Source organism: Molothrus aeneus, chromosome 6 (assembly GCF_037042795.1).
Source record: "Molothrus aeneus isolate 106 chromosome 6, BPBGC_Maene_1.0, whole genome shotgun sequence".
NCBI lineage: Eukaryota > Metazoa > Chordata > Aves > Passeriformes > Icteridae > Molothrus > Molothrus aeneus.
In genome coordinates, this window is record NC_089651.1 from 46,135,361 (window position 1) to 46,150,910 (window position 15,550).

The window sequence follows — 15,550 nt, forward strand, 5'->3', positions numbered from 1 at the left end:
AAAAATTTGTTTAGAAGTGAGCTGCTTAGAGATGCATTATGGACACATTTTCATTTTTAATACACTCAGTTCTATTTTTAATACGTAAGAAACAAGTTATTTTTGAATTTTCAAATATTCAGGTATATTTTTCAGAAAGATTTACATTTAAATGGTCATCTGTCAAAACATATCAAAATAGGTGCCTGCTCAAACAAAAATTTAGCTTTTACAGTATATGTACAGATGTAATGGCTGTTTGACTTGGCAGCTGCATATGCACAGCCACACCATGCTGAAGGAAATTACTGAAGTCTGCCAACTGGAGGACAGTGGAGCATCCATTTGGCAGATGTTTATTTCCTGTGCTGCTCATCAAGCCATAGTTGGCATGTACTGAACCTCTACTGAGCCCTGGGGAATGTAATTTTAAACAATAGAGGAAGAAATGCAGGCAACTTCCAACAGGAGGCTATTTAAAGAGCCTGTCCTTCTGCAGGAGCCAGCAATACTGCAGAGAAATGGATCCATTATTGTGGGCAAAATGCAATTCTTGATTCCAGAAGACTTGCAGGTAGTAGAACTCCATTTTGATAGGAATTTATATAAAATATTTAACAACAAAAAAATGTCAAGTACATAGTACCCAAGTCCCAACAGAGTTCCTGTATGAAAATGGATCTAGTTGTTAGCTTTGGAAGCAGCTTCTGTACTTCTGTAGCTTTTAAATCTCCAGTAGTAGATCCAGCTCTTCCATAGGCACCCGCACTCTCAATTCCTTCTCAGTCATTAGATCAAGTGTCTCCTGCAGATCCTCAGGGAAATACTCGACTGCATCCATGTAGAGCACCTGGAAAGACAGCCAGAACATTTTCTGTGCTACCTTTCTAGCAAGAAACACAGTTTAAAGTGAGTAGACAGCAACAACTCTGTAGCAAGAACATAAGAAATAGCATGTATTATTTAAGGTAATAGGAACACAATTAGCACTCCTTCAGTGACAGCCAAGTAGATGTTTAATCAAGTCTTCTCAAACTTGTACTGAGAAACTTTATTCAAAAAGATAAAATGGAGGTCAAGACACTGGAGCATTTGCAGCAAATACAGACATTACCTGAGGAGTTGCAGGTTCTCTCAATAATTTTTATGTATTATTACATAAATAAATTTTTATTTAGCTATGTATTTCTGATACTCCCATACTCATGATAAAAGTCTGAAAGACTCAATCATTTCTAGATCACAAAGGATTTCTTACTCCCTCAATGCAACACCTTTCTGTCCTGAAACACAAACTGCAGTGACTATTGATCATGTCTCCATTTAAGATACATCTCTTATTTGCAGAAAATCCTAACATTACATCCTCAGAAACCTCTTCTTTCATTTGCATATAAATTCTTACAACAACTACTAAAGCTAAACTTTTTTTCAAATACAGAACTTCAAAAATTAAAGTATCATGACAAGTTTACCTGTTTTCTGTGCTTACCTTTGCCCAAGGACAGTTCTGAAGAGCTTTATAAAACAATCCTTTACTTTTTTCTTTTTTTCCTAGTGAAGCCTGTGTGATAAAAAGACATTCATACTTCAGTGCAGTAATAGCTGAAATACTGAAACAATTACTTCTGAGACAAAGAAATGATTGCTGAAAAGCTCAGTGTTCTTCTGCTGAGAAATCATTTTTATTCTACATTGTAGTAGCTATGTATTTTATCAGGTTACACTCTTCAGATGTCTTACAGGAGTTTCAAGGCTTTACTTGTAAGATAAGGAAGAGAACAAGGGCTCCCAGCTCTTCTAAGGAACCTGGACAGACCAAGAGCAGAACATGGTGCTTTGGCCACTCCTCTTGGTTTGGTGATGCAAACTTGCTGATGGTACAGACTCTCTGATCATCCAGATCATTACTGAAGATGCTAAAGGGCACTGGTGCCAGTATCAATCCCTGGGGTGCAGCACCAGTGCCTGGCCTGCAGCAGGAGTTCATGCTGCTGACTGAGGCCTTTGAGCCTGGCAGTTCAGGCAGAGTCCAGCCCACACCCCTGTCCACTCACCAAACCCATGTTTCATCAGCAAAGACAACACAGATCTATAGAACTTAGAGTAATACCAAACAATCACAACTTCTTTGATGATTATGTCTGAAAATGTATATGTTTCTGATTGATTTTGCTTCTCTAAATAATGTTATTCCAAGCTATTACTGCATTTGCCTCCATTTTATTAGCATCTAGTAAATACTCCTAGTTGTTCTTGTGGAAAAGGTATCTTCCATGAATGAAGCACTAGTGATAAAATACATAATGGCTGATCTTTAGCATTTGTGCATACTGGGGTGTCATTATTAGTTTGTAAAGAATAACAGTAATTCAGTTCTACATTCCTACATACAAAGTTGTATAACATATTTACAAGCATGTATTTGTGTAGAAATGGTCACAATTAACAGTCCCACACAAGAGATCTTCTCAAACACAGAACAAGATTTCTTCTTCTCCTACCTCCTCTCTATTTCACAGCCTTCTGACTGCTGATCCCCCTCTCACAACTTATTACACCAGGGGACATGAACAGAAGAGTAACACTGGGGAATGCAAGTTATTACTTGAGTGTTTTCATCTTCCATATTGTACTTTGGAGAAGCAAGAAAACCAAGATGGCAAAGCTGACTATATGATTTTATTTCTGTACTTCCATGGGGAACTATGGAAGAAACAAACATTATTGCTTTTCAGCATTAAACTGCAATGCCAGTTAATATAACTTTTATATGCAGCTTTTAAGAAACAAAAGACTGTCAAAATTGAAGGCAAGTTACAGAAGCTATAGCTATGTTTTGCCTACCATGCATTTATTTTGCATATGAACTGCACCTCAAGTGTTGAGGGAGCTGGCAGATGTCACTGAGAGGTCACTCTTGACAATCTTTGATTTATCACAGCAACTGGGAGAAGGACCCAAAGACTAAAGAAAGTAAAACATCACCCCTGCTTTCAAGAAGGGGAAGAAGATGTACCCAGTGAACTACAGGCTGGTCAGCCTCACCTTGTACCTTGGGAAGGTGACAGAACTCTGGAAACCATTTCCAGGCACGTGAGTGAGAAGAAAATCAGCAGCAGTGTGAATTCACTGAAAGTAATGACTGAGCAACTCAATAAGCTGCCATAATGAAATGCCTGGCCTGGTAAATAAGGGGAGAGCAGTGGACATTGTCAATCTGGACTTCAGGAAGGCCTTTGATACCGTCTCCTGTAAGAGCCTCCTAAGTGAGCAGCTGACAAAAGAATTGGATGCACAGACAGTGAGAAAACTGTCTCCAAGAGGGCCCAGAGGGTGGTGATGTGTGGAACAAGTCTGGTTACAAGTCAGTGACCAGCAGTGCCCCTGGTACTATGGGGACAAATCTCATTTAACACCTTTGTTAATGATCTGGCTAATGGTGCAGAGTACACCCTCAGCAAGCCTGCAGACCACACAGAACTGAGAGGAGTGGCTGGATGGCAATGGGATGAAGGAATCAGCTGACAGAAACCTCCAAGTTCTACAGGAAGTGCAAATTCCTGCACCCAATTTACACTGGAGTCCACTCCACTGGAAAGCAGCTTGACATCTACTGGTATCTCAAGACATACTTTCTTTTTATCTATGTAAGATGACAGACACAATGTCTGCATCTATATTAAGACTACACTGTCAGAAGCTATTACTCCTAATCCACATGAATTACCTTCTCCCTAATGTTCCCAACAATAAGGAGCAGTACAAGTCAAATATATCACCCTGCAAATCACAGAGGCATGGCAGCATTTAGTATTCCTTTTTCTAAGCAGTATTCCAGCTGTGTTTATGAGAATTCCAAATATGGCAAAACAAAACAAATATTTTAATATTTTTCTTCTTACCATAAAGTTCAAATACATTCTCCATAGCAGTGGACAATGGGTACCATTTTCACTCTGAACTGCATGTTCAAACAGAGCTACAATCCGATTTGTTAATCCAGTTTCAGGAATAGTACAATGTATTTCACCAACATCTGCCCTGAAACACAGAGAACAAACAACAGTCCTTTAAACCCAAGCCAAGGGACCACATCTGGGTAAGAAGAGGTAAAGAACAATGCACTGCCTCTGTTCACAGCACCATTTATAGCCAGGTTTTTTTGCAATGTGTGCTATAAACTCAATGTTATAAACCAGATTTTTAGCACTTGCTAATGCAATCAACACATTTCTAAATAGGAAAATTAGGAAAAAAATATAAATCCAGTATTTTGGTGAAAATTCATGTAGTATGTTCAAAAATAATTTCTCTTTGAAAATAAAAGTCCACTATCATATGATCTTAAAACATCTTGCCTGCCTCCAAGATAATTTATCACTCTAAGCTTGGCAGAGCAGCTCAAAAGAAATTCAAGTCTGGATCAGCACATTTTCTGGTGCCCAGGCAAGTTTGTTCAAATTTACCCATCACTTTCGTAATGCCATACACTGGTCTTTGATCAAGGTCAAAATGACAACTCTGAATTTCAACCATAATTATAACAGTAATTTTCACCCAGAGATTCAAATCCCCTTAGTTCCAGGCAGAACACCAAAGCAGGTATATAGTTTTCACCAAAGCACTGATTTCCTTCAACAGCTGATACAGACTGGCTTACTTTTGATGCTTGAGCTTGACAAAACAGGCTGGAGCACTGATGGCAACATCACTTGTCTGTGCATGTTCTCTCAGCCTGCCAGCTTGCTCCACTCACCAGTAACACCTGGCTCCTAACCTCTCTCTTTTTTTCCTTGTGTCTTTGAAGTAAGTTTCCCCTCATCTTAACCTTTGCCATGAGGGAAAATTATGTAACCTACTCTGCATGAGTCAAACATTTGAAGCCTTGTACCTAACAGTGACTTAAAAACATTCCTGTTTTACCCTTTGTGCTCATTTTTTCATCTGAATTCCATGTGCTTAAGGAGAAATACAAACCAGAATATGAGATAGACAGACACAACACAGACATTTTCTAATTTTGTCACAACATCACAAAACATTAGTTTTATGCATGACTGACAGGCCACTTATCTCCCTGTTGCAGTAGTTCAGCTCTGCTCTTGCAAAACCCAACTTGTCCTTTATAAATGCAATCTATAGGAAAGGCTTTGCTAGCAGTGAACAATCTGGAAAGGAACTCAACCTCACTGAGAAAACAGTTCTGAAATTTTCAGTTCCAAGTAACAATAATGAAAACCTATCAGTGTTAGTCTGAAATTAACAGTAAATCAAATCACAATCCTCTTTTACATTTGGTGGCTGTAGAATTCTTATAACAATTTAGGATGACACAGACTAACAGTTCAGGAACGTCACTATCATGTCTGAATGCCTGTTGTCAGCCTACAGCAATCAAAGTGGATACACCATCATTTCCAAGTATACTGGTAATTGTGTAATTTCACCATGTGTGAACATTGTGAGCTTACAGCCCTGTAAAACTTCCATGTAACTGTTTCCTAGATATCTGCTGTCATGTGCAGACACAAACAACCAAGCTGTCAATGTCACTGCAGATATTGCAGTAGGCAGCAGTGGAAAGGCAGCTCCAAACATTGAGAAGACAAGAGACTAAGCTCTCAGAATGAACATGTACCTTGCTCCCCATATCTCCTACCCTTTCCTCCTTTCTCAGGAGCAAAAAATCTGAGCCCAGACCACTGTGAATTCATGGAATTTCCAGCCTCTTCTACCTAGTAACAGCCCCACACAAAAACTAAACTCTCAAGGACTCACTATGGAAACAGATCTGCCACAACTGTATTTGTGATTCAGGAGTAAAGTAGGGCAGCCAGCTCAGGCAGGAAGTGCAGCATAGCTCTGTATTATCCTCTTTATTGCTGTAGTACTAAAATGCAGCAGTTTCTAAGCTCACACTGCCTATCTTTGCCATCTAAGCAGGCTTAGTTATTTAAAAATTCTTTAAATTAATGTGTACCATCCTGATATTAGTAGGAAGTAATCAAACAAACTCAAACACAATCTGGCTCAGGAGAAAGGACATAAGGCTATCACTCAGGGCATTTATTCTGTTCAAGATTCTGCCACTGACTCCCTGTTCAGCCTTGAGCAAAAAACCTCCAGCTACAGCTGGAGCTACGGCTCTTGCAGCTACAGCTTCTTCACCTGCAAAATGAGAACTGTGATAGCATTTTCTCTCCTCTGCTGAGTGATTAGACAGATTCAAAACAGCATAATTGTAAGAAGCTGCAAGGTGTTACCTTTGGACCTTCTCTGTGAGCTTTTTTCTCATCTGCTCTGCTTGGATTGCAAACAGCCATGGCTCTAAAGAGTTAGTAGACCTTGTGACACTATCAAAAAATCTTCGTGCTTTGCTGGCACAGTGAGACTTCCTTTGGATGTGGATGTATGACCTCCAAAGGGACTGGTTGCTAGGATACCGTTTCAGAGCCTCTGTCAGTGCCTCTCGCAGGGGATTCAAAGGATAAACACTGATTTTCATGTGGAATCTCAGTAAATTTGTATGCAGCAGTGTGACAGCTTCAAGAGCACTGGGAAAATTTAGAATGCCAAAATTCTCTCCTGTATTTTCACATTTCTGTGAACCAGAAACTTCAAGTTTTTCTGAAGCCTGCGTATATATTAATACTGCAGCATCAATCCCAAGAGTCAAATACTGAAACAGTGCATAACAACCAACCAGGTTAACCAGCTGATCAGTATCATTGGCCTGATCCTGATCAGAAACTGCTGTTTTACTTAAATATTCTTGCAGTGCATGCTCATATGTTTTACGAGCTTTCAAGACGTTCACAGGTGACACTTGTCCACTATAGGGCACATATGGTCCATTTTCAGCCAATTTGGTCAATATATGAACAGCACGAGAGGTGACAGCTCCTTCCAAACTTTCCAGCAGTTCCACCTCCAGCTGAGCATACAGCAGGCTGAGGCTGCAGAGCTGAGCACTCTTCAATCCTCCTGTCCCTGCTGTGCAAAGAGCTGTGTCAAACACCTTCCTGGAATCATCTGTGTTACCAAGCAGCCACTCCAGGTAGGCATAGAGCTTCCAGAGAGAAAGGTTGTTTCGGTTGTCAGGTGCTTTAAGGAAATTCTTGGCCAACTTTTTACTCTTCCTCCCTTGTGCTTTTAGCTTCTTTTTCTTTTTTGCTTGGAGACACTGAATTACCTGCAGGGAAAAATAAACAGGGTATATTTTGAGAGGGATGGAAGCAGAAAGGAGAAAAAAGCCCCTCACAGCAATTTTTTATAATATAATTACAAAATTATATATTATCATATAATAACATTTATGCAAAACTTCAAAAAATAGTTTGCTACAGGTATGCCACTCTTTAACATGTACTGAAGAAAAGGGGTTTTTGGTTTTCTTTTTTTCCCCCCTTGTGCAATCTTAACTGATATTTCCTGATTTGAATACTTAGTCCTGCAAGAAAACTTTTGTCAAGACTTTTTAAAATTCAATATAAAAATTATTACAGAAGAAAGCCACACATCACAACACTGATTCTATGCAGACTCCTCATTACCTTAGATATTTCATACTGTAGCCAACAAATAGCCAGGTTAGATTTTTCCTTTCCTGTAAATATCTGGGACAGAACATGGAAGACATTCTGTATGAACTCCTCTCCTTCTTTATAGTGTCCTATCTGATGTCTGCCTCGTGACATCGTATCCATATGACCAATACTGTTGAATCCAGAAAGTGGAAAATCAACAGAAGTCAGTGGTTTATCATCATAAAGCACACTGTCAAAGATGTTGTTTTCATCCATGGCAATATAGAGACTGGAAGGAAAGAGTTTACTTGTACATGGAACTCCCAGGAATTGCAAAAAAGAGTACAGTAGTTGGTGTTGAAGCTTTGGATTAGAAAGACGGATTAAAGATGGTCCAAGATCATCAAATAACACCTAAAAAAATCCAAATTAAAACAAATTCCATTAATTTATGCAATCAAAAGCAGCAAAACTTTATGCAATTAAACAATTTATGCAATTAAAGAACCTTTTGAAATCAATAGCATTTAGAATTACCATTAAATAGTATCAAAATGTCATTCAAATTAAAAATGGACAAGTTAAACAAACAATCTGTTTTTCCAATCAGTCTGTAAATTTGCTATCAAGAGATTTCTTTGCCTGTGAACAACAAAGACCTCCACAGAAAACTTACAAAATGAAGGTCTGGAAGATTTTATTCATAGGCCTTTTAACACATTCAAATTTGAAAATCAATGTCTGACTTGACCTATTTCCCAAGGAATAAAAAATATCCAACTATCTGACTTGAAGGCAATGAAACCTTTGTTTATTTAATGCACATCTCTTCTTAAACACATATTTCTGTGAGATTTCTCCACACAGATGACAGGAATCATGGAACAGCAAAGACAGACTATTTTGCCTGCAGACTTTCTAAAGTTTACCATGAGCTTCCCATGGCTTTCAGAAGTCTCAGCACAAAACCTCAGGCAAATTCTGAATTTCAAAGAAAAAAAATCTTTTTTCCAAACAAAGAAAAGTATTATTCTTCTAAAATATCCACAAACATGGCAATGAATTAAAATTGAAGTATAGCTAGTATTATCATCTCCCCTTGTTCTATTTTATCACAGTGACCTGTCTTTCTGGATCTTCACAATCTTCTTCAGTTTCCTTTTTGGTTTTGTCTGGCCTCCAAGGTAACCAGTGCCTTGCCTCCCGGGAATATTCAATATCCAACCAAATATGCCACTTGGGAAGAGTTTTATCTTTTATTTCTTGATCTTCATCTATGTCTTCCTCATCCTCATCATCTAAAATCAAATCAATATATATATACACACACAAAATTATTAAAGAAAAATTATCCCACCAAATCCAAAGGCCAGGCATGACATACACTTTAACTACTTTAACAATGGAAATAAATATAGTTAATAAAAAAAACACACAAGACTTAGCTGAGATTTTCCACATCACAGTTCTGGGTTTTGACACCAACTCTGTAACAGGAAGGTAGAAAGCTTCCAAACTTTTAGAAGTTGTGAATCAGTGTCAGCACTCAAACTTTTTCACAGAGGAGAAGAAAAAACACTGACAGGCTGTGGAGCACTTCTATCAACAGCAACTTGCAAGCAACAGCCAAGAGTCAGTCATCCTTTTGTGCAATTTACATTCTTCACTTCATACCTGAGCATAAAATTTCAAGTATGCTCTATCAATACTAGTTTGGATAAAACATTTTGAGAAAACCACTGAACATAAAAAATGGTATTTTATATTAAACACTGCAAAAGAAGTTTGGCCATGTTGCTTTATAAGTAGTATTTTCAACATTTTAATTAATGTGCAGTTGAAACAACCCACATAGTTACACATACACACTCTAAAGGACGTGCTTAACCACACCCCACTTTTATGATAATCTTTCTGGACTATTGGATACAATTACCATATTTTTCTTCTGACAGCAATATATTAATTCTGTGCAGAAACTGATGAGCACCTATAGGCAAGGGAAAGCTTGTAGAGATGTTTCTTTTTATTGCTGAGGAAAAAAATTGCCCTCAAAATTTGATGGTTGCCTGCATTATAAAAATCAAGCTATTTCTACACCACCTCCAAATTCTTGATCCTGACATCTGCCATCTGAAACACTCCCAATCCCAGTTCTTCTTAAATTTCAGGTAAAACAAACAGGTGGTTGCAAGATTTTTACTCTCTCTATATTTTTGTGATCAATAGTATCCCCTTTAGTCAGCAACTCTATGAAAAAAGACAGCATTTCAACAATCTAATCAAATTGTGAAGAAACCTGACAGCTTTTAATGAACACACTCAATTGAAAATTGCACCTGGATTTTAGGGGTTGACACATACGGGGAAACCAGTGGTATATACTGGAGCTGCCCAAGACTGGCAGTGGTCCTCTTCTCTATACTCACTCTTCTCAGTTTGTGAACAAAATGCCTAAAGCCATCAAAAATAAAACTGCTGAACTCAGGGGCCAAGGAAATTCCATCTTAATCCAGGGACAAGGGAGGCACATAATTATCTTTCAGTTCCTTTGTTTACTAAAAGCAGACCCAAACTTGCTTCACCAGAGTTGCTACAGCAGGAGTAGCAAAAGCAAAGACAGTTCATCTTTGGTCAGACACATTCCAACCTCCTGCTTCCCTGCAAGCTGTATCTGCATGAGAAATAGTCCTTGACATGAAAAGAAGCACTGTAGACCACAAGACAAGGTGAGGCTAAGCAGCAGGGAGTGTTTTCTGCATCCCTGCTCATCCAGAAGCACTCCAGCCAAGTGAAGACACAATTCCTTCATTTTCTGCATCACGACGAGAAAGGAAATGTTTTCCTCCTATCTTAGCTATACCTTTGCTTGAGAAACTCAAGTCTGATTCTGTAAATAGAATCATAAATGTAGGTATCCTTGAAGCAACTGTCATCTAACAATATAATCCCACTTCACCTTAATAATATGGTAAAAGGGTCTTAAGGGAAGCAGCTTCCTCTCACTTTTGATGGGCGTGACTCTCCACCAGGTACTCACACCTCTGCCTTTTCCAACATGAAGAGGAGGATATGGCATCCTCTTCTAATTCTCACTGTAGGAAGGGCAACAATGTTCCACAAACAATATCATACACAGAACATTCAACACCTGCTATTCCCTGTGAACTATGATATACATTATCTTGAAATCAGTAAATATTTTTTAAAACTTGTATGCAAAATTATGGCAAGACTCAGATTATATCATTCTAATCAAAATGTTTAGAAGAACACATAGATATACAACTGCACATATTGTGACACACATACCAGGCTTAAGAACAACCCAGCCACCCTTTTCTTGTTGGTGCATCCATGCTTTCCAGCCTCTTGCTCCTTTTTCTCCAATTCGTGGATCTCCACTATCCCAAAAGGGTTCAAAGAATTCCACCTATTGTTTTTGACAGGACCAACCAAAACAAAACATATAGAGAAATAATTTTTGTTGTTCTACAGACATTATCTCTGTCAACTTAGGTTTCTCAGACCCTACAAGCATGTACTGGATGCAATTTCTGTATCTGAAGACTCTGTTGGATACTGCTTAAGATTCAGCAGGCACAACTGAGTACTTCAGTTACAGCTGTGGCACATAAGGACTGTCATCAGCTCTTCTCATGAAAATAAAGATTGTTTTAAAAGGTAACAGGCTTTAAAGAAAGCAAAATACTTTTGTGCCCACAGTCCTTTATAGATCTTCCAAGGATAAAGATCCAAAGTCCCTAAGGTGTGGCTTTCAGAACCCAAAACTCCCCTCCTCCCTAAGTTCTATGGGACCATGAAGAATTTGGCTAATGGAATGATAATTCCATCACACACCTACGGTCAAATCAAAATGTTACAGTTGCACATAAATATGACTAAAGACAGAATAAAAAGATCCATAAGGACTTTAATCCTTCAGGTTTAAGGATGGCCAAAAAGGTCAGGGCACTTTCCAGTGAATCAGAAGTTCAGGATTCTAGTCCTGGTGACTGTCACTGCCAGTATGCAATCAGTCATCTCTAGATTCATCAATTCCTCCTCTGCTTTGTGTATTCTAAGCTCTAGTGACAATCTCTCACCTATTAAATGCTTCTGCTGTTTACCAGCCCTTGGCTTGGACATTGAGATGTGACTGTTAATACAAATATTAACAATAAAATTTACTCCAAGAAAAACCAACATGAGAAAATTCCAGGCTTACAGCAAACTGCCAAATATAATTCTGCTCCTTGTGGATTTATTCTTTGCTGCAAGTGAGAAAGTGAACTGTGAAAACAGTACAGAAACAAGTAATTCCAGACTGAGTCATAACACTTCTGTATCACAGCAGAATGTGTGATCAGCTGTAAATCTGGCATTTTCCTATTTTCAAGAACTGCATTTTCCAACCTAAACATGGTCCTTTTGAATCAAGGTTCCTCTTCATCCTGCTCTAAGATTTTTAAAAAACTACAAATGCAGTTTTTCAAATGACTGGAACTGTAACTACATGTATCTGTGCAACTACTCCATTATAGCTATGACTGCACTCTAAATTTTAGCTCTTTAAGAAGACAGCACTGATTTTTAACCTATAAGATTGCTCTATTTGTGGGTAACTGCTAATCAAGAGAGCAAGAACGAGAGTCTGAGTTTCTGGGAAGACTGTGAGGGAGTGGCAGCAAATTTAATTTTATCCTCTACAGCAGCCCAGCTGCCTAAATGGCAGCCTCTCTACCACTCATTAAAAAGGAAACAGTTCCTAACAGTTCAGTGGGATGATGCTACTGGCAACTGAATATTAACTTCCTTATTATTAGTGGGGTGCATGTGCAACATCCTCCCGAACAAATTAAGAGAAAAAGTGATTTAGTACTTCAACATTTACCATTATAAGCTGAACAAAATCTTATGGGTCAAATAAAAGGCACTTGAAAGCACAAAAGTGTTTTTAATGTAGCCATCAAATTAATGGAAACAGATAACAGAGAACCTAAGAACTTTGGCAAAAACTGTGTGAACTGAAAGATTTTATGTCCTATCAGCTCTCTCCATCACCAGTAACAAAACAACAGCATTTTGGGGGAAAAGAAGCAGGGCAAGTGCTAGCTAGACACAGACATTGGTCAGCTAGCTCCATTTTTTCCATTTTTAATTATTAAAAAAGATACTTCTATTATATACAGTAAAAGCAGCCAATTGGCCTGTAGTTCCAGAGGACCCACAAGCATTTTTTTCAATGCAAGCATCACCTTGCAGAACCTCTAAGTAAGCTGTTATCCAAAATATTTCCCTATGGCCTTAAAAAGTCATCAACATTTTTCTGGTACAGCATTTTCTGTAATACATAAAGACACACACCCATTTAAATGGAAATTGCTACCTGTCCCCTTGTTGGCAGATCTTTTACACTGTCAGGTTTAAAGAAGGTGAAGTCAATCAGAGCCTGAAACAAAGACACTGCTTTCTCAGAATGGCCAGCCTGTCTCAGAAAGTGGCACTGCTGAATAAATATAGCTGTAAAGAAAAGAAGATTAAATTTTAGTATTTCAGATTTTGTTGCAAAGTGTTTTATTACAGCCCACAAATATAAAAATACATACATGACATGCTGTAGAACATAATTGTTTTGGAACAGTATCAAAATCCAAACTATGAAGGGTAACCAGCACAAATGCATGTCAAAATGGTCACAGTTTAATGACCTTTAAGACTGCTCACTTTAAATGTGCCAAAGAGATGACTTTTATTCATGCCATCCATGCACTGTCCTTTCTGGTGGGAAGTTGGACACAATGCTCTGCCCTTCACTGTACCAACATCTGTCAGTGGGTCACAGCCCTCTCTGAAGATACTGGGTGTTAGCACAGGGCACACAGGAGGTGATGACAACAAAAATCCTTTTTGCCTCAGTTTTGCATGAGATATTTACACTGATAATATGTAAGCAATATATAATTTTCATTCCAATTGTCATTTCCTTTTTCTGTATGTAAGACCTGAGTCAAGAGAAATCCAGTATTCTGGTCAATATATTACTGCTTATAAGTAGGGAAAAGCCCTGTCCCTCACTCTTCAACAAATTATTTGTCTAACCACTGCCATATTCCCACTGCACACTGAACTTCAGTCTCAGCTTAGAAAGGGAAGCAAAGTCCCAGTGCTCCTCTCCATATTTTGGACAAGAGTTGGAGAAGTAACAGGTATTATAAACACCTCCATTATGAGGCAGCTCAAGGACACTTCAGTGATCCTCAATCACTCCAAATGACACTCCAGTCTTAACACAATAAAAGCTGTTTAAATTGCTTTAAATCATAACAGACTTGCAAAAAACCCCAAGCCCATAAAGACTTAATCACTGACAGCTTGGAAAACAGTAAAACAGTTCTTTAAATACTACTGTTCCTTCACTAAACACACTGTCTTTGGAGGGTTTTAAACAATCCAAATATTAGGTGTCTAGATACACACATGTAACAACACAGGTTAGCAGCAACTGCTCTTCATCATCATCATCTTATATTTAGCACATGGGAAATTATTTACTCCTTATATCTGAATTTAGATATGTATCAGACACATAAAAACCTGAATTCAGCAGAATATATACACTGGGCATTAAGTAATTTTTTTTCTGCAAAGTCAATGATTATTCCTGCTGACAAAGACTCTGAGATTTCTGAAGGTATTTAAACGACAAAAACAATTATTAAGTTTATAATGCAGTCTTCCTAAGTATTTTAACTAATTTAGGCACTGTGTCAAACTGATACTGAATAAATTGTCCTTTCCTACTCTCCCAGCTTCAGAAATGAACTTTGATTGAAATACTCTGAATGTAGAAAATGCCTCATCAGGATTTGCTGCCAAACTGGTGCCAAAAATAAATTACAGTGTAAATTTTTCTGCATTAGAAAAAAAAAGGTATTTGATGAAATGCAAAGATCAGCATTTCTTTGTGGCAAAAACTGAAAAGAGCATGAATACATACTTAATTCAGTTCATGATGCTAAGACAATTCTGCAGCTGAACTGACCTAGAAGATAAGGCTGTTTCTCCCCAACCAGGAGGTATAATTTGAAAAACAGAACTCTGTTTACACAGCAAAAATCAAGAATACTTTATATTAATCTGCTTTATATTAACAGTTCCTAGTAAATTTAAAGTATTATAAATTATTATCTCAAAATTTATGTAAAGGCTGATCTACTATTTTAAATTCAGCTTTACCTTTTCAAAATTTTTCAATACTTAAAAAAAATCACCCAGCTATTTCCCAGCAGACAGTACTCCATACTGAACTGAACACTAGATGGCACAGTCCCCCACTATTTAAAATTAGAGCTCTTACACTTTGTCCCTAGGAAAGGTCAAAGGTTGAAGATATAAACCTAATGTACATCTACAGTGCTACTCACCTTATAATAAGTTTGTGAAATATTCTGTATATTTATCTTAATGAACAATTTGGTAACCTTCCTAATAAGTACAATATCAATTAAAAGTCAGCCCAAGAATTACATAGTTGAATCACAAATGAAGAAATCTCAAATCAAGAAGTCTCCCAGTGAAATTTCTCTAATCCTATAATTTGAGTTCTGAAGAGGAAAAATAAAATACTTGAGAATATTCATAAACAAATCACTGTAGGCTTAAGACAGAAGAACAAGAAGTTACTTGTGGTTCTGTTCCATTCATGAATTTGAATTCATTTTCATTTTTAACTATCTATGGATATTGCCAGCAAAAAAGTATTTAGAAAAACATCAATCTAGTATTGGTTAACTTGCTAAAGGAACTCTATTAAAAAAATCCTCATAGCAGTTGACAAACTGCTTCATGAGTCATATACCCTCAAATATGTGCAGGAAAACAAAATGAAAGAAAAACCTTCTTGTTTCCAAAACTAGATTCTGAATAAAACCTTTGTCCTGAGTATCATTCATTTTGGTGAGTGTACAAAGTGACTGAAATATTGGAAATCAGAGACAGTAGAAGCAATTGGAAGCTATCAGGCTGTACAATATGCACTG

General features: G+C 37.7%; 1 protein-coding gene across 1 annotated transcript in view; it reads right to left on the reverse strand.

Moving 5' to 3' along the window:
- Nucleotides 1-36: 36 nt before the first annotated feature.
- NRDE2 (NRDE-2, necessary for RNA interference, domain containing) overlaps nucleotides 37-15,550 on the reverse strand; it is a 28,285-nt gene continuing 12,771 nt past the window's right edge. Inside the window, exons 7-14 of the mRNA XM_066552782.1 lie at nucleotides 12,898-13,031; nucleotides 10,821-10,941; nucleotides 8,631-8,806; nucleotides 7,536-7,922; nucleotides 6,246-7,174; nucleotides 3,885-4,023; nucleotides 1,472-1,543; nucleotides 37-829 (exon numbers count right to left, since the gene is read on the reverse strand). Coding sequence (XP_066408879.1) covers nucleotides 704-829; nucleotides 1,472-1,543; nucleotides 3,885-4,023; nucleotides 6,246-7,174; nucleotides 7,536-7,922; nucleotides 8,631-8,806; nucleotides 10,821-10,941; nucleotides 12,898-13,031 — 2,084 coding nt within the window. The 3' untranslated portion in view covers nucleotides 37-703. The remainder of the gene's footprint in view (nucleotides 830-1,471; nucleotides 1,544-3,884; nucleotides 4,024-6,245; nucleotides 7,175-7,535; nucleotides 7,923-8,630; nucleotides 8,807-10,820; nucleotides 10,942-12,897; nucleotides 13,032-15,550) is intronic.